Raw genomic sequence first — 18,997 nt, 5'->3', positions numbered from 1 at the left:
ATGGGAAGTAGATTGGACAGTTCAGTTGATGCTCAGAGCAGGAACTTGCCAAAACGTGAGCACACCGCGCTGGCTGGCGTAACGTTCACAGACGCGACAGGTTGGATGCAACAGACTGGTTTGGTTTTACATTTTTCTTTGGCTGCTTACATCATTTTCAGTTTCCATTATTCATCACTTGATTTCGGCCTGATGAATTTTAACTGTAAAAATTCTCCCACGGCCATCCAATCACGCCAACTAAGATATGCTAGAGTGGTAGACGAAGGCTGTAATCAAGTCCAAATAGGTAAGGCAGTGTGACATGACAGCTCCTGGTTTTGACTAGGCTTCCCGTTGCGTTTACCGGTAGGTCCACACAATTCATGCTAAAAGTGCAATGTGTTTATGATTTTATTCTCTGCATGTTTGCTTCAGTAATGAAAAAATAATTGAACTGAATTTAATAGGCTGTTATTCAACACTAATCATTTCAAACATCCGCGAAATAAAATAAAGCAACTGAAAATATTTTTCTAGGTACATTTGACGACTTTTCAAAACACAAAAGTTTAGTTTTTACTGCATTATGTTATGGAACTATTTCCATGTGATAATGAGCTATACGCCGTCTATCGCAGATTACAAGTCACCAAATCCATGCTCAGACAGCCACTTTATTTGGCTCAAATTTGGTAAAAATCTGGTCAGATCTGTACCCGATCTGGTGAAGATCTGGACCAGATGAAGTGGCTGTCTTGGATGATTTGTTACTGATGACGAACTATTAGTAATTGATCAGTTGATGCTTGCTGGAAATAAACTTTTAAACGCTCAAGTCAATATATTTTATTGTAGATTAATTAACGAGCTCACCGCCAATGTAAAAAGTCTTTTGAGAGCAGAAAAAATTATTTTTTTGAGGCCAGGTTTTGTAATAGATTGGGAATCTGAATATTTTCTTTTGGATTTAAAATACAAAAGCATGTAATGACAACAATAGGCATTTGTTGCTAATTTATTTGCACTAAATGTTATGCATCAGTTGTCAAAAGTCACTTATATTCGTAATGTACATGTTGTCATTCGACTGCCGAAAGAGCAAACAATGTAGCCTATGGTTGTAAATAATAATTGAGTCTCATCAGTGTTGCAAAAAAAAATAAAAAATACTGATTAGATCGGTACTACGACAGTTTATCGAACGACAGTTTATCGAACGACAGTTTATCGAAACGACAGTTTATCGAACGACAGTTTATCGAAACGACAGTTTATCGAACGACAGTTTATCGAACGACAATTTATCGAACGACAGTTAATCGAAAACCTAACCCCCAACCTAAAACTTAACCCTAACCCCCCCCTAACCCCTAACCACTAACCACCCCTAACCCCTAACCCTTAACCCTTAACCCTACCCCTAACCCTACCCCATAACCCCCAACCCCAAACCCCTAACCCCTAACCCCTAACCCTAACCCCAAACCCTACCCCTACCCCTAACCCTACCCCTAACCCTACCCCTAACCCTTAACCCCTAACCCCCAACCCCTAACCCTACCCCTAACCCTAATCCTTAACCCCCAACCCCTAATCCCTAACCCTAACCCTCCCCCTACCCCTTAACCCCCAACCCCTAACCCTAACCCTAACCCCTAGCCCCTAACCCCTAGCCTCTAGCCCCTAGCCCCTTCGATGAATTGTCGTTCGATGAACTGTCTTTCGATAAACTGTCGTTCGATGAACTGTCGTTTCGATGAACTGTCGTTTCGATAAACTGTCGTTTCGATGAATTGTCGTTCGATGAACTGTCTTTCAATAAACTGTCGTTCGATGAACTGTCGTTCGATAATTTGTCTTTCGATAAATTGTCGCGTCACGGATTAGATCACATACTATTGCAATGGGTTTAAATATACCGTTCTGGTAGCGGTTTGGAGGACTTCTAGTCATCTGACCCGAAAATTAAATAAAATGCATCTTCTTTGCAACAACATAATGCACGTTTCTTGTGAGGAAAGCCCACATACCGGTACATAAGCTGAGACTTAACTCTTTGAGGCTGGGAACTTGTTTTTTTACTACACAACATGTTTTATTGCTCCTCACCATGGAAAAATTTCACATGAAGCGGCGTGATCTGAATAGAAGTATCCCTAATGGATGTCCTTCAAAGTTTGGCAGAGTCCTTGCTTTTAGCTAAATTATTTTTTTCAATATGCTAATCAGGCGTTGACATATTTATTAATACCGCATTATGAATTATTTTTATCAATGCCAAAACGCAGCTTAAGTATATTTATGTTTTTAATTGATCTCAGGAATTGATCAAAATCTGCAACCGTATTGTTTCTTCATCTTCTTGGCTTCACTCTGATTTTCGAATTGCCAATGATTTAACGTTATGTTGAAAATATGAAAAGATATTTTGTTAAAGTAATATTTATAAAACATTTGATACATGAATTTTCGATTGTAGAAACAAACAGTTAGTAAGAAAGAAAGTCACGTACTATCTCAAGGTATAACAGTTGAAAATATTGCTTGTAGTGACAATATCATAAAGACCAAAGCTACAACATCACCGCAAATGTTTGAGGCACCACAAGACTTAAATGACAAATTACAAAGCTAAGGTAAACAGTGTGTCTTCTGAGACAGTCCCGAGTCTACAATTCGGGCTCTGTGATTGGCGCAGACAAACGTGGCTGCGGAAATGGCAGAAGCAAAGCTTTGTGCCTTTTGGCCAAACCCGTGAAACACTCACTTCTATATAAAGAAGAAATCCACTCAGACATTTCAGTTTAAGAAGATTGACTGGTCGATACTTCTTATCCCCAAACGACATGAAGGCTTTCTTTGCTAGTGTTCTTTTGACCGTGTTTGTGACCGCTAATGGTGAGCGATAGTTTTATTGAAGTTCATTATTATTATTTAGGTTTTTAACGTATTTTTTTGATAAATTTTATGTTCTTTTAACATTTTTTTATCGTCAGAACAGGCAGGCTGAATTGGAAGAAAAATAAATCATAAAACGATCACCAAATGGGATTTAAAACAGTCATGTAAAATTTGAGGTAGTCTTTTATTCAAAAGACAGCTTTTCATAAATATTTTTTTAAAAGTTTTAATCCTTTGTGTTTGTTAATTACAGTATAGGCCTATACTTGCAGTATAGAAATTTAAAGTTTCGATGTACGAAAGACTAAACGATATTCGATTTAACGCTTAGCCAGAAATATTTCAAAAAAGAATGTTTGCTAGGATAAAAACTTACTTAGAAATAGAGGTATAATAGACAACTCATTACTTAAGAATCGACGTTAAATTAGGTATAGCCAAAGTTAAATTTTTAGCTCTTTAGGTAGGTGAAAGTAACAAATTAAAGCGTATTGCGTTCACGCCCTTTAAGTCTGTCACAGAGCTGCTGCAGCTTACTATCTGACCCACTCATTTAATCAAGTTTTTGTCTGGGTCCACTTTTAAATGACATCCTTCACTGAAACAATATTGTGTTTATTCAAACTTTGATCGTAAATGTCATACATGTACAAGATGTGCTGTGATGGTATCAATGGATTTGTGTAAGGGCTGATTAGATATCGACTGACATATCGTTTGAGATACCATCGACCTTACGAAATTACTTACGTTTGGACATGTCAAATTACCCACGTTGACAAGGCTAAGGTTTCACGGTTAACTCAGAGAAGAAAAAAAAAACTTGAAAAAAGCAAAGTAATCATACGTTGTATTTCTACTTTCGTGTTGAGAAATACTATTTGATTTCCCCTTGTTGTTACAAATGCTGAAGAAGCATTTCTATATCAAACTTAACCCGTCATTACTTTTCTAGTTGGTGCGCTACAAACTATGATCTGCAAAGGTCAAATTCAAAGTTATGACTAAACTATGTTTTCAGAGCTGATTTTATGATGGTGCAACATGCAATGTAGAATCTCGATGTTTTTTTAGTCTTTTTTTGTAACATTTAAATTAAAAAAATGTATAACACAGTTGGCAGACAAGGTATTCGCTGCAACATATGTCTTTCTTAACTTACACTTTGGAAATAAAGCAGATTTTTAGCTCATTTAATGGAGATATTGTTTTCCAGGGTTGGTTTGCTGGCATTGTTTTAACAAGAGAGATAACGCGGCTTGTCTTCGTACTGGAGTTGCCAGAAGATGTTTAAATAATGAAGTAAGGCTAAAAAATATAATCTGGTTATTGCTTTAATTTCTAAATTTTTACAGGGTAATAAATCGAACGCTTCTATCAAGTGCTTATGCACTGTTCTAGGTTTGAACAATTTGTGGGTTATATGACTTAAAAAATATCGGTAAAAAATGCGTTCTAATATTTCAAAGCGTTTATATTTTTTGTATGCAAATGTGGCATTTTCAAATACTTTCCGCAATATATTAAGAGTGTCCTGAAAAACACATGTGCGCTTTTATGTGAATAAGCATACTATAGTTGACCTACTACTTTTATAAATTTATTCTAGTAGCGCGCCTTTTATGAGAACCACTGAACGTTCCTATGCGTGCAATTTTGACAAGTCTGAGTTGAAGATGTAGTTTCCAAGACACGCAACTTGTATTTGAATCAACAATTTATACAAAATATCATTGTTGTATTGCAAGAAAATTTTATCTAGTCATTTTTAGCATTTGTCAGTTTTGGCAGCAAACGATTTGGTTCTGCATCTCAGTTCATTACTTACCGCAAACATTCGTAAATATCGTTTTGAAATCAGAAATTAAATTAGTCTATTGCTTAGTTGGAAAAACCGGTTTTGTCTGTTGAGTTATCGTTAGCAAAACATGCACTAACTGCTACTGTATGACTTTTCTATGAATTTCTTATTATTGTAATCATAAACAGACATAGCTGAGCAACACCACAACCTTTAACATAATAGCAAACAAAAATAAAATGAAGCGAACGTTTTCGGCTGCAAGCTAGAAAACGTAGCCGAAAACGTTTGCTTTATTTTAATTTTGTTTGTTGTAATGTTAAATATTGTGATGTTGTTCCTCTATGTCTGTTGATGGTCGAAAAAGGTAACCCCTCTACTCATCATTAATTGTAAATAATGTGACTGTCGAAGCCGGCAACGTGCGAGCTATTTGTGTTATTAATTTTGATGATCATAAGATTGTTTATATACAATGACATAATCCAGCTTAGACGCAGAAAAAAATAAATTATAAAGCATTCACCAAAATAAGCTTTACCAAAAGACACTAACCTGGCAACCATACGTCTGTGGTTGACGATTTTGAAATACGAATAAACCCAGCACCGTCGTGCTTTCCCAGACTGCAAAATCTGTCAATTTTGCATTGATTCAACATCTGGAGATGAACGTCGGCAAAGAATCAATATCAAAATAACGAATTTTGCTGTCTTGGTTGTACCGCAAAGTTCTACTTATTTTGTATTTGTGGTCTAAAACTTGAATCAACAGAATGTCATCGTCACCACTTTAGGCTACACGCCGTTTAATCTTGTGAGCAGATGCATGTTCAACTGAAATGCGTCACTGGACCAAAGGCTGTTTCACTGTTTTGCTCATAGATGGGTGCTGACTTCATTATATAGTTTATAAAGTAAAGTTAAATTTTTATTGAGCTTGCAAAAAGAATATATGATAAACTGTTCAGCAATTATGCCAAATCAAACATTGCAAGAAATGATTTTTCGACTCCACAGATGAATTTCATGAAGTATCATTGACTTACAGTAATGTTCATAACTCGGTTAAGGTTTGTTAAGGTTTGTGATACCGGCATGATTCTTTATAATGGTCCGCAAAAAAAACTATTTTTTTAATTTAAAAATCCAGCTACATGCCACACTTTGTGATGCCAACAATCGAAAATACAAACGTGGCTGTTACAACAAACGGACAAACTTAAATTTGCAATGTTAGTGTATTAGCAATTTCCACAACGCAGCCATCTAATCTCCTGCAAAATATATCACATCTGTGAAGACATCTCTTGCTTAAATTTATCGACATTTTCTCGAATCTCACGATGCTCTGGAAACTTATTTTTCAACTACCATATAGCTTGTGGATGGTGACAACAAATCGGTATTAGGTTTTGCATACATCAAAGCGAAACCTTTTCAATGGCCACATACTATCTCTTTGACAAATTGACAAATAGATTTTAAGCTGGACCATGGCCACCTAAAGATACGGCCTGATTTGTTACATTTTCCAGAAATTTCCAGGTTTTTCTAACTTTGGGCGAACGTTTAAATAAATTTTTATAAAAATTAGATTTTTACGCTTTCTTTATTCTTTTCCCCAGATGACACAATAGGTTTTAACATCCTCACATGTTGAAAAACAAAAAAAAATTGATTTTGTAGATTTTATTCAGACTGTTAATTTTCAATAACAGTCTGATTTTGCGTTTTTCAACTTACTTTTTCTCATTTACTGCTGCTTCCCCAAGGCAACAAAAGGGTTTTTTGTCATTAGGAAACCGCAGAAAGTAAAAAAATCTCAAAAAATGTCAGTCAAACATTAGCAGTAGCTGTAATTAAAATCTGCAAAATGTGACAAATCAGGCCGCATCTCCAGGTGGCCATGGCTGGACATAACTGCACTAAAGTGTTTCCACTTTTTTTTAAAACAATCAATTTATTAATGGTTTATTTGTCAGAAACAAGAACAATACATTTTTAAAATGTACAAGTTAGATATACACCGCAAAAGTTGCACAAGTTCTCATACTGACTGGGAGACAACTGTAGCCTACGGTCTACTACAGTATAGTCAATCGCCACCCTCACCCTAGTCCTTTTATCGACAACATTCCTTAGTTCTGTGTTCAAAAATACTTTTTTTCTCAAGCACACTTTTGTATATTTTTCGCCTCTATAGCAAAGCTTGGAGATCACAAAAATAAAATTCGCGGCAAAACCAGGTCGTCATCACATTTATGTGACAAAATTTTATAAGTTTGTTTGCTGAGCAATTTACAATCCTTTTTCCAAACAAGATTTTTGTTTATGTGTGTAAGGTTTAGCAGTTCCACCAAGGGATGGGGTTGGGAGGTAGAACAGTAGGCTGTTTACTTGCAGTTTACAAAAACCCGGCTACTTTTACATCAAGTCAACGTGTGCAAACGTGCGAAAGACTTTGCGAAGATTGACCCGTAATGTAAACACATCTCGAATAGCAAGAAGTTAGCAAAAACAGAAGTAGCTTCAGTGCTACAAATCAAAGTTAATCTTTTTATTTTTTTTACATTTATTTAATTAAAATCTGATCACGTTACGACTTGATTTCTGTGACGAAAGGAATAGTCGTGTCTAACCTCATTTGATCTAAAGGCCAGATAACAATATATTAGGTATACAATAGTGTTATAACGAAAAACCTTACCTTTAATAGTGAAGTCACGTCATATTGACATATGAAAAAACACAAAAACCGGTTCTGCAGTATTTTGAGATCCACAGAAAAATGACTGGTCTGCTTTTTCATTTGTGTGCGTTTCTGTGTAGGCTGTGTCGATTTTTTAAATTTAACAGAAACCGCATGTTTTACTAACCTTTGCTTTCAACCCACAGTTGAAGCGGTAATAGCCTATAAATGGCATTTTCTGTCGTCTGCACTTGGATGAGACAAACTACTTGAATTACCAGTCGTTGATGTTCATTTTGTTCAAATAATGTTCTAGGTTACATTACTGTAACGTCAAACTAACGTTACTGAAACGAAAATATGAAAACTCAATCATAACTTCTGTATTTCAGTTTACTGTATACTAGCCTTTAATTTAATTCCTCATGGTAAGAAAAATGTATTATAGAAGTAAATGCCCGAATGACCTGATATTCATGAGTTACTTGGCACGCCTTGTCATTTGTAATGTTTAAAAATATAGTTTTAATTGGAAGGCTTTATTTGGCTTTTTTTGATCACAGTTCACTCCGTTTGCAAAGCTCATTACAGGCGATAAAACACGTAGGCAACCGTTATAGCTACAAATTATAGCCTACTGTAGTCACGTCATGTATCAGATTCCCATCAATAACAACTCTCAAAATCTTGGTTTGACCATTTGTGAAATAATCTTGTATTGATATTTTGGCCTATAAAAAAACAAAAATTATAACAACTGGTAAAGCAGATAACATAAACATCAAGATCGAAAATCAAGAAATTGAAACAGTGAATGAATTCATATTTTTAGGCTCAAAAATAAGCTGGGATTCTAATAACTCACCAGAGATAAGGAGAAGAATAGCGCTGGGAAGAAATGCATTTGTTGGAATGAATAGCATTTGGAAGAGCAAGGATATAAAATTAGAAACAAAAAAAAAGCTGATCAAAACTATAATATTTCCAATTGCAACTTACAGATGCGAAACATGGACAATGAACAAAACAGACAGAAGAAAGATTGACGCATTTGAATTGTGGTGTTGGAGAAGGTTACTGCGTGTTCCTTGGACAGCCAAAATAACAAATGAGAAAATTCTTGAACAAATTAAACCGGACATATCCCTAGAAGCTAGAATCGTCAGGCAGAAACTTTCATATTTTGGCCACATAATGAGAAGCAAATCAATGGAAAAAGACATCATGCTTGGTTTGGTGAGCGGAGGAAGAGGAAGGGGGCGCCCAAAAACAAGATGGCTTGACACGATTGTAAATGACAGTGGTATGGGAGTGCATGAATTGAAGGAGGCTGCGTGGGATCGAGAGATGTGGAGAAAGATGACGTATAGAGTGACCGAGAGTCGTAAACGACTGAACGGATGATGATGATGATGATGATATTTTGGCCAGACTTCAGTGACCACAAAACAAAAACCCTACATTCACCACATTTTAAAACTTCTAAAACTTGGTGTTGTGAGTTTGGTATTGGTCATAATCCACAAATTTTTAAAAGTGGCTGTTGATGTTAAAATTGCATGCGTTCTTCAAAACTTTTGATTGTTCAAATGATCTCAAGATAAAAAAAATCGTTTGTTGGCGTCACAAAAATTACACTGCTCTCGGCAATTTCATTGAAAGGACTTGCACATTAAAAACAGAAAAAATTAGCATTGTTGTGGAGGCAAAAAGAAGGCAAGCACGAGTAATTGAACACTAATCACCGTTAAATAGCTTTAACAATATTGAAACTGATAGCGACACAATAGAAAAGGTTAAAGAAGTTTTTATAATCGAATTCAATCTCTTGCTTCTGCCCGCAGATCTGTTGTTCAAAGCCCAAATTCGCTTTTCGTTCACATTTTCAAAACTTGTGTTTAAACGACCTAGTCTGTTGCAACAACTTATCGGAGAGATGCAGTGCCAGCATCAATCCGTATCTACAAAATAACTTAAAACCATAATTTACCGTATTGAGCAGTATTTTACTTGTTTTGATGTCCTGTTTTGGTACAGTATGACTGCAATTACACGACTTGCCAGACAGCAAAATCCGTCATTTTTACATTGTTCAAACGTTAAATCAATGTGAAATGACAGATTTTGCTATTTGGGTTACGAAGAAGAAAGTGAATTGCCAGCAACATAGCTAGGACCACACTGGCACTGCCAAACATCTCAAACAATTCTACTTGATATTGTACATAATTTCCCATCAAAGCTACCAACGTTTGGTCACTAATGCTGTTTGGCAAGAAAAGTGATGTTGTGTTGCAGACAACATGACTGCTTGTGATTGTTCCACAATCACTCAAGAGTCACAACGTTTGAAAAAATTGAAGAGTTTATTTTATGAAGATCTGATCCGAGATTGACAAACAATAAGTAGCCTACCAACAGTGATTTGCAGTATAATTTATATCGTTGCTCCGGTCAGTAAGCTAAGTCCCCAAGTAAAACGATTTAAATCGCTAAGGTTAAATTTGACAGGCCACACTTTTTTCCCAAAATATCTCATGTTTTCATTTTTTAGAATGGCTTTCAGAATTGTTCTACTTCTGGAAGTAGTTTAGCTTGGCTTGTATTGAGTTTTCCAAAATTTTGTGTTATAGGCTTAGATGCAAATCGTAAGTTCGTTTAAAATTTCCACTCAAAGATGAAACAGACTGCCAAGGTTTTTTGGCAATAGTGATTTCACGAACTTGAATAGTTTTGCTTAACATGGTTATTGGTTTTAAAGCAATAAAAGCCCGGAAATTCAAACTCCACAATTTTAGAGTATAACCAATACAGTATTTAATCGTGACTACGTTTTGCTGCACCGATGAGAATCATGATCTGAAAGAGTTGGCCTCCGTCTGCAGTTAACTTTGTTTGGTTATTTTTTTCTAATCTTCAAATGACATTTATTGAGAACTCAATCTTAATTTCACTGCATGTTGAGCTACATGTCTTGAAGTTACTTTTTTCATTTTTGTTTGTTAACTAATGTAAATCAGCTTGTCTTTGCGGATCCTTATTCTCTTATATCCATTACCTGTAGCTGTGGGAAAGTCCAGGGGGTAGTTTTGGATCGGGGATTGTTCCAGAAGGGACGAGAAGGAGGAAACACCACATATTCTTTGGAGTTCTTTTGTTTTCATTTATTATTTTTTGCTTGAGAAGCCCTGGTTTCTTATTGACACCGGGTCCAAATTATTCTCTCAACTGCCCTGCTTGTATCATGGGCCAATTCGATAGATGTTACTGGGCACGACCCTTCTTTTTTGTAATTTTTACCCGCAGTTCAAACCTGAAGACTGAAAATAGGTTATAAGTGGCTGCTGTTCGAAAGGAAATTGTCTTCGTCGAAACGAAACAAAATTTAATTTCATGAAATGCGATTCAACGTGAAACGAAAGAAAGTTTTTTATATGAAAAAATGATTTGCAATAAAATCAAGCCTAAGGAATTCTTCTGTTAGCTCACTACGTGAAACAGCAAACACATACAAGAACGGAAACATAATAAAAATGTGTCTTATATTTTCGTAATGCCAAATATTCTCTATTGAAATTTAGTATTTTAAACTGTTATACGTTTAAATAGTTGAGCTTGAATTGCTTGAACATTTTCTGGCTCGGTGATTGGCGTTATTTCTGGTAGCCTATCACTGCCGTTATTACATAATCCTATGAATTTGTCAACATTCACCAAGTCATACCGTGGTCCCATTTTGAAAACAATACCTGGCACAGAACGGAATAACAGAGTTGTCTTTTTGATTAAATACGTGCAAAGAGAGAACTGAGTCTTTTAAGGATCATCGGAAACAGTTAGTAATCGTGGTCACGCCCATGACGTAACGTCTGTGAATATTAAAGTCATGTTAGTGCAAATGTATGTTTTTTTAAACAACTTGCACTAAAACGCAATCGGTTTAAAGCGTGGTTAAAAGTATTCTTCAGTAAAAATAGAATAAATATATTTCTGAAAATATCGTGGCAGACAAGATAATTTGTTTTACAGAATGTTATACAACAGATTTTTATATTTAAAAAATCTCTTTCACGTTGCATAGCCTACTCAGTGCAAAAAGGCTGTAACGTACTTTTCAATATTTGAGGGAATTTCTAACAAAATTTGTTACAGGTTTTACAAGAAAGGGAAAAAAGAACACACGGCACTCTTTGTGCCCCTTTGGACTTTGATGAATATTTAAAAATTATAAAATTAAAATTTGGACCGCGAGCTCTTGCGGTTCAGGTATCGTCTTAGTCGACAATACACATTTATCAAAATCAGTAAAAGATCGAAATCACTTTTAAATTTAAAGGATGCAACATCGAGCTATTCCACAACAAGACAACTTCAAGTATTTTTCAGCTGAACGAAAAATTACTAAAGCTGACATAGCATGAGATGGCTGTTGCAGTTAGCCGGCAGGCTAACTTGCTTGGGAAATGAACGTGCAGCAGGTTATACAGTATAGAGAAAAGCATACCTTTTTCAAGACGCAGTTTGCATATTTTTTATCGTTGATACTGTCATTAACAAACGTTGTTTTGTTACAAATAAGCTCAATCGTAACTAAGCCTACATACCGAAGCGCCAAGTCTGCAGTTTGAAAAGTCATTAGCATATCATATGTCTAAGCATGTTTTCATAATAATCCAATAGCTTTTCACTCGGTGTTTATGTCCATAATGCAGTTAAGTATCAAATTAAATTAGATCGTTTCTTGGACTCTTAAAACCATTTGGATCATAGTTTTCAGAGTTTAATAAAAATTGCACTTTTTAATAGATTTGCAGAAATAGATTTGAACGTGCAAAGTGGCGCATTAAGTGGCAATTCATTGTTGCAAGCAAAAACCTATAACGTTTTTATTGTTTGAGCCACTTCATGACCGCCCACAACGCGTTGTAGTAAAATTATATTAAACGTTAAAGCGTCTGGCAGCACGTTTGCTCGCAATAAGCTTTTAAAATAACGTGCGAAGTGAAGTAGCCGGTCCAAAAACATTAAACGGTTTACGCAAAGTAATGACTTATCACGAATATGTTTTGCATGATTTGGACCATTTTGCCATTTACATGCAGGCCTAATCATGCCATTAACATGTGGAGAAAAAAGGGTGGAGCCAATGCACAAACTGCTTCTTAACCTACGTCTGAGAAAAACTTCAGCAAAACATTTTTATTCAGACCTGAACACGCTCAAAACACATCCACTTCTTACAACAGAATCTGCACAAAGAAAAAACACCTACAAATTGTTTGAAGCAAAAAATTGAAATTTTAAATGACGTTTAGGTTTGTTCAAACTTTGGCTTAAAGCATTTTTTATCAAGATAATAGTAGTTACCAATACTTGAAATACAAAATGATCATCTGACATTGTAATACATTGATAACTCTTTGTATGTAACTGCACAACCGTTACTCAATGATATAGTCATCAACACAGCGACGATTTCTATGTATTGTCATTGCGAAATTGAGGTAACAGCGAACTAGCAGCTGTAGCCTGTAGGCCTAAGTATTAACTAATAACAGTAATAATCATGCACCTTCGATCTAAATTTATTTTTGTACCATTTCTATCATTGCTATTATGTTACGTACATTCGAGGTAGCAACATCAGGCCCTTACAGATGTTTTTATAAGTGTAATTGAATGATGTAAAAGATACTGTTCTACTGTACAGTAAAGCGTTGTGACTATAGTCGAATATACCTTTTAGCCAACTGCACTTGGAGTTTATCTACTGCTTTTAAAAGGTCAAATGACAAGAATCCTGGCGTGTACGAATGATGTTGACCTACAATTCGGCCAACCATAATATAAAAAGTTTCAAAAGCGATTCAGTCAAACTCAATAATACTATCTTGATGGTGACTCACTGGGAGCATATCGAATTTTAAGCACCAATATTCAAAGTCATAAAGCTCACAAAGATAATATCTTATGCATAATCAAGGGTAGTTACTACTGTTTAATTTTATTTTCCGACTTTAGGTCTTAGAAAAATAAACATTCTACGTATATGCCGTTCTTCAGCTGTTTTTTTTGTTTGTTTACGTGTGCTTTTAAAATGAGATCACTTGATTTCAAATACTTAGAAATTGTTACCCAGGAGTTTGAACCAAATCCTATAAGAATCTAGCGACAGACCTGATGCCACATTAAATGTTACTAGTCAAATGAACTTTTTAGTATTTTAGTAAGCATACTATTTTGTGCATTCGTGGAGGAAAAGCTGGTCTTTAGGGATTCTATCGATGTACAGTAGAAGGAACACCCACGATCTACGTTTGTGTTCATCAAAAATGTTACAAAAATACTTATTTTGTCACTGTTTATCCGATGTAGTTTTATTGAAATTAGCACAACTTGCTAAATTGCAAAGCAATGTTAAAAAGGATAGTTTTGCAAAGCGCTTGAAACACCACCTTGTTACGAAATCCTTTAGTTTGTTTTGATAACTTAACACCTTGTCAGCGAAACTGAAATTACCAATTAATTATGTGAGTTAGAACTGGCTGTCCAAATTTTTATTCAAAATTGCGGTTGTGTTCACATAACCACTTCTGTGGTTCATGGCGTCTCAAGCAAGTCATCTCAATCTCGTGCCAGGGTTCGTGAAGCAGTTCTGGCATGATTTTTTTTATAGCAATAACAGTCTGCAATGATGCGTCGTTGACACTGGTTTTCATCTTACTTTTTAAATATTATTTCAGTTATATTGCTTTAGCGAAGTTAGAAGAGGTTCTGACGGGTACAGGATCTTTAAAAGATGCAAACAGCCTCATGCGTGTGATAACAACTTTATTCAGGTATGTCAGAAGAATGGGATCTAAATGTGATTAGTAATTTGTTTTAGAGCTTAATGCTTACCGAAGATACCATGATGAACATTGGTTATTTAAAACGTTTAATCATGGTTCAATTAATTGTAGTATTTTGTATAGCCTACTCATCATCTCTACAATAAATAGGACCTGGAATCTGGAAGTTTATCTTAGATCTACTGTGGACCAATATCGCATTTAAGCGTTTCATGTTCACAGGAGGATAATAACTCCCAGACAATTTAAGTTTTAGACAGTGCGTCAACAGAAGTTTAACAGAACTTTGTTTGAGTATCGTTCACAAGATCCAAGAGTTTAACTATCACTGATTAATCTTAACACGATATAAAGACTTACTTGATGTTTAATATTTTTACGTTTCAGAATCCAAGAGCTGCATGGCTTCCATCACAATGCAATCCGAAGAAGCCAAGCTCAGTTTGTCGGTGTTGTTGCGATCAAGATCTTTGTAATCGACCCACTGAGCTCTGCATTGGTGGTAAACTCATTGCGCATATTATAGGCTACAATATACTATACCAGCCTAGTGGCTTTTTATATTCATAACATCACAGCAAAAAGTCATGAAACTTCCAAAAGGCTGCCACGTCAAGCAGTTAGCTAGAACAGTTGTGATGAGTGTGCAATGCTTGAATGGTTTTTGAAAAAGAAAATTAAAGTTGGTTAGCGTTTCTCGGACTAGGTTTGTGTTAAATTTAGGTTTAACATTGTGAAAAACAAAAGTCAGGCTTGATGAGTTTTAAGATTTTGAGATTTGATCAGTTCCATAATACCTTCACCAATTTATAGCAAAATAGAAGCAAAAGTTTGTATTTTTTTTATTCTTAACCATTAAATGCACATTGTGATAATCCATTAAACAAAGGGTTGACACCAACAAATAGTATTAAAAACGTTTTCAAGTTTTGGACGTGTAAAGGGTAGGAGTATGTGCGTGTCTAACTGTAAGCTGGTTATAAGCGCAAGGTTTGAAGAGTAAATTACGAAAGACGAGAATAACTTCGCCAGAAACTTTATTGTCGAATTAGCTCACCACACCTTTTGATGGCAGTCTTTCTTGATTTTGAATGGGATTATCAACTGCGACGTTAAAGTTGCGCTGAAGTGAAAGCATTCGCATCTTTGGTACTAAAATAAATTGTCTTAGCGGAAGCATATACGATACGTGTGATGGATTAATTTGTCTTGCTTGTATTTGTTGAAAATTTAATAAGCAGGGGTGTTATAATTCCTAGAAATTAACTTAAGGAAAATATCAATAATAACTTTTTGAAGACTTCTGCAAAATACAATCGTGTTGGAGGAACCATTGAAATTGTCTAGTCATGTAATGTTAATCACATCTTTTGCAAAACTTATCCTGTTTGATTATCATTTATTGTTTTGCAAACAATTAATTAAAATATAGTGGAAAACGTTTAGCTTGAATGTAAGCAACAAATACCCTTTCTAGCAATTTATACTCGAAGTCCAAAACTCATTTCCATCGCCTGCTATTAGCCGCCTGAAACACTAGAGTATAGAAGACACGCAGCAACCTGCTGTATGCAAAATAACAAGCATCACAACAAACTGTACTGACCTTGCTGTGGTGAAAAGAGAAAATAAAATGATAATAATTAAAATATTCTTCAATGTACTTGCGGTGAAAATATTTACTTAAAAATAATATTTATGTATTAAATATCAACAAAATATGAGCATTTCACCCACAAGCAAGCAACATTTTATTGATAAATTTGAAAGCATGATTTTCTTCATTTTGTTTAACTGTTTTCACTTTACTGGCACTTATCGATCAGCTGTTTCCACCATCTCCAAACAAAATCAAATCAAAACAATTTAAGTTTTTTTTTTTTTTTTATCACGATTGAAACAAAATAACTATTTTACTATTGTATGGTCTATTTCAGCGCTTGGCGAACCACCGGAATGTGTTAAAATTCGACCCCCCAGAAATGGACGTAAAGAATGTGCTCCCATGGAAGAAGATTTCAAAAATACTGTTGTACCGGGAACTTTATGTCGCTTTAGATGCAATTTTGGTGAGTTTTTCAGAATCAAAAAGCAAGGCCACCTGGAGATGCGGCCTGATTTGTCACATTTTGCAAATTTTGATTACAGCTACTGCTAGTGCTTGACTGACATTTTTGAGATGTTTTTACTTTTTGCGGTTTCCTAATGACATAAAACTTTTTTGTTGCCTTGGGGAAGCAGTAGCAAATGAGAAAAAGTAAGTTGAAAAACGCAAAATCAGACTGTTATTGAAAAATTAACAATCTGACTAAAATCTACAAAATCAAATTTTCTTTGTTTTTGAACATGTGAGGATGTTAAAACCTATTGTGTCATCTGGGGAAAAGAGTAAAGAAAGCGTAAAAATCTAATTTTTAGAAAAATTTATTTAAACGTTCGCCCAAAGTTAGAAAAACCTGGAAATTTCTGCAAAATGTGACAAATCAGGCCGTATCTTTAGGTGGCTATGCAACAAGCAATTATTGTATTTCATGGAGAAACAAAAATAATACAATACAATTGTTTTGGTGACAGAAACCCAAATCATTGATTCATAGAAAACGAACACTTGTCCAACCTACAAGCAGATAAAATATATGTGCAAACGCAAAAGCTATAACTTCCTAATGTGCAACTTTTTCTCAGCGCTAATTTTTTTTTTTTTAATGAGTCAACAGGTTTACTGTGATCATTGCAAGACCGTAAAACTTACTTAAAACTGCAGAATTTAAATCTAAAAGATCTGTTCATGAACCTAGACGTTCCGCACCGATCTTTGATCAGTTTCGCCTGAAATTATATAATTACCAGGTCCATAAGTCGTCATCTGCGTAGTCCTCTTCGTTTGGGCCTACGAAAGCAAGGGTTTATCTTTCTCCAATTGAGATTAACAATGAGATCAGCTAGTGCTTAGTTTTATCGTACAAAACAAGGAGATTTTTCTCTATCTCTGTTGGATGGAAGATATGGGACAAGCGCTCCAGTGACTCTCATTGTCTATGTTTTTCAAGGTTATTCATTAATCGGAGAAATTTCAAGCGTGTGCGAAATAAACGACGCTGGAACTGAAGCCGCTTTCAACAACCCTCCCCCACGATGTATACGTAAGTGCTTTATTTCCCAAGAAAAAAGAAGCTCTTGTAACTATGCTCTATGCAAGCGTGGTTTGGAACTGAAGCTTTATTAAAATATCCTTTTACTTGGTCCAAACCAGGCGATAGGTTTCTGGAATTGGCCTTTTGTATTTTTTTTTTTTTATATAATCACGGATTTTTATAAATTTTTCAAACCTTTAGGTGATCTTTTGACATGTAGCAGAACGTGTTCTAAACAGCTTTTGTAACCAGGAGTTGTCAGAAGTTTTTAAATGATGGATTTTTTCGAAAATTTTTTATGATTTTAGTTTTTTGGCAAAATAATTTTGAAAGCAAGAGTGATATGAGATCATTCCCTTCTATATCTGCATGTGAGAAAATTACTTTGTAATCAATCTATATTCTAATCTATACTTTGCTGTAAAAAATATGTTTCAATAAAGCGAGGTCCTGCCTCCCGATACAGCGACATCCCAGGAACGGACGTGTTGGATGCTCTGACAGAAACAATCTTGGTAGCTTGTGCTCATTCCGATGCAACGAAGGATACCGTGTGTCAGGAAGCAGAACGACGAGATGCCGTAAGTAAATCAATGCCTGAAAGAGAACCATGGTTCAGAAGCATATTTTTTACATTTATTAAGGCATAGCTTTCAAATGTTCGAACGAGAATACAAGTCATATTACTTACGGTAATAGCCTAATAAATTTAGGCTAATTGGTTACTGGAAAGTTTTGCAGCATATACGGTAATTATTTAAACAGAAAGCAAAATGTACTTCATCTACCTAAGAAGGCTATGTGAGTATAAGTGAAACTTGAAACGCTTTCTACACTTTTCTTTAGTTAGCATTAAGTGAATAGATTTTTATCCAACCATTAATTTTGTAACTACTGAAATGTGGCATGTAATAACAAAAAAAACTGTTGTTTTCTTTCCGTCAGTGAGCACTATGAGATGGAGTGATTCACCTCCTACTTGTGTTGCTTTGAAATGTAATCCACCGCACAGTGACCCAGAAAACGGCCAAGTGACGTGCTCCAATGAAAACAACTTGGATAGTTTTTGCCGGTAAGTCTTGCAATCCTTATTCTTTTTTTCCTGACTGAATGAAAACACTGAAGAGACTTGACGTGACAATTTCCACATTTTGATTGGCTCGCTAGCTTAATGGTTAGTGTATTCGCCTCTGAATCGGTAGGCATGGGTTTACTCTGTCGGGTCTTAGCAAAATTTTTTAAAAAGTGGTACTGAATCTTAATCCTGCTAAGCACTCAGCAATAAAATAGATTTGGGTAATAATAATGTACTCAATTGCTTCTCCATAGGCTGCATTGGCACTGTCTGCTTTGTAAAGCGTTCAGGAGCCACGCATTCTGCGATGGATACAACGCTAGAAAAACATTCAGTATTATTGTTAGTAGCATCAATCGTTTTTGTTTCTGGCGGAAGTTGTGATATGCATCTAATGACTAAGAAAGATACAAACACAAATTTGTTTCCTTAACTAACGTTTCACTCACAGGAAATGTTACAAGGACGTAGCCACGGGGGGGGGGGGGGGGGAGTGGAGGGGCAAACGCTTCCCAAAATTTTTATCTTGCTTACCCCCAAAAATATGTTTTAACACTATTAC

The 18,997-nt window shown here is 35.4% G+C and overlaps 1 protein-coding gene across 1 annotated transcript in view; it reads left to right on the top strand.

Moving 5' to 3' along the window:
• The window catches only part of LOC145783989 (complement receptor type 1-like), a 41,885-nt gene continuing 22,888 nt past the window's right edge, over window positions 1-18,997 (top strand). Inside the window, exons 1-8 of the mRNA XM_082595749.1 lie at window positions 1-100; window positions 621-706; window positions 14,119-14,214; window positions 14,614-14,728; window positions 16,164-16,295; window positions 17,277-17,369; window positions 17,804-17,941; window positions 18,306-18,432. Of these exons, the coding sequence (XP_082451875.1) occupies window positions 1-100; window positions 621-706; window positions 14,119-14,214; window positions 14,614-14,728; window positions 16,164-16,295; window positions 17,277-17,369; window positions 17,804-17,941; window positions 18,306-18,432 (887 nt within the window). The remainder of the gene's footprint in view (window positions 101-620; window positions 707-14,118; window positions 14,215-14,613; window positions 14,729-16,163; window positions 16,296-17,276; window positions 17,370-17,803; window positions 17,942-18,305; window positions 18,433-18,997) is intronic.

This window comes from Aplidium turbinatum, chromosome 15, assembly GCF_918807975.1.
Source record: "Aplidium turbinatum chromosome 15, kaAplTurb1.1, whole genome shotgun sequence".
NCBI lineage: Eukaryota > Metazoa > Chordata > Ascidiacea > Aplousobranchia > Polyclinidae > Aplidium > Aplidium turbinatum.
The sequence above is the reverse complement of the archived record's forward strand: the minus strand, read 5'-3'. Positions and strand labels throughout refer to the sequence as shown.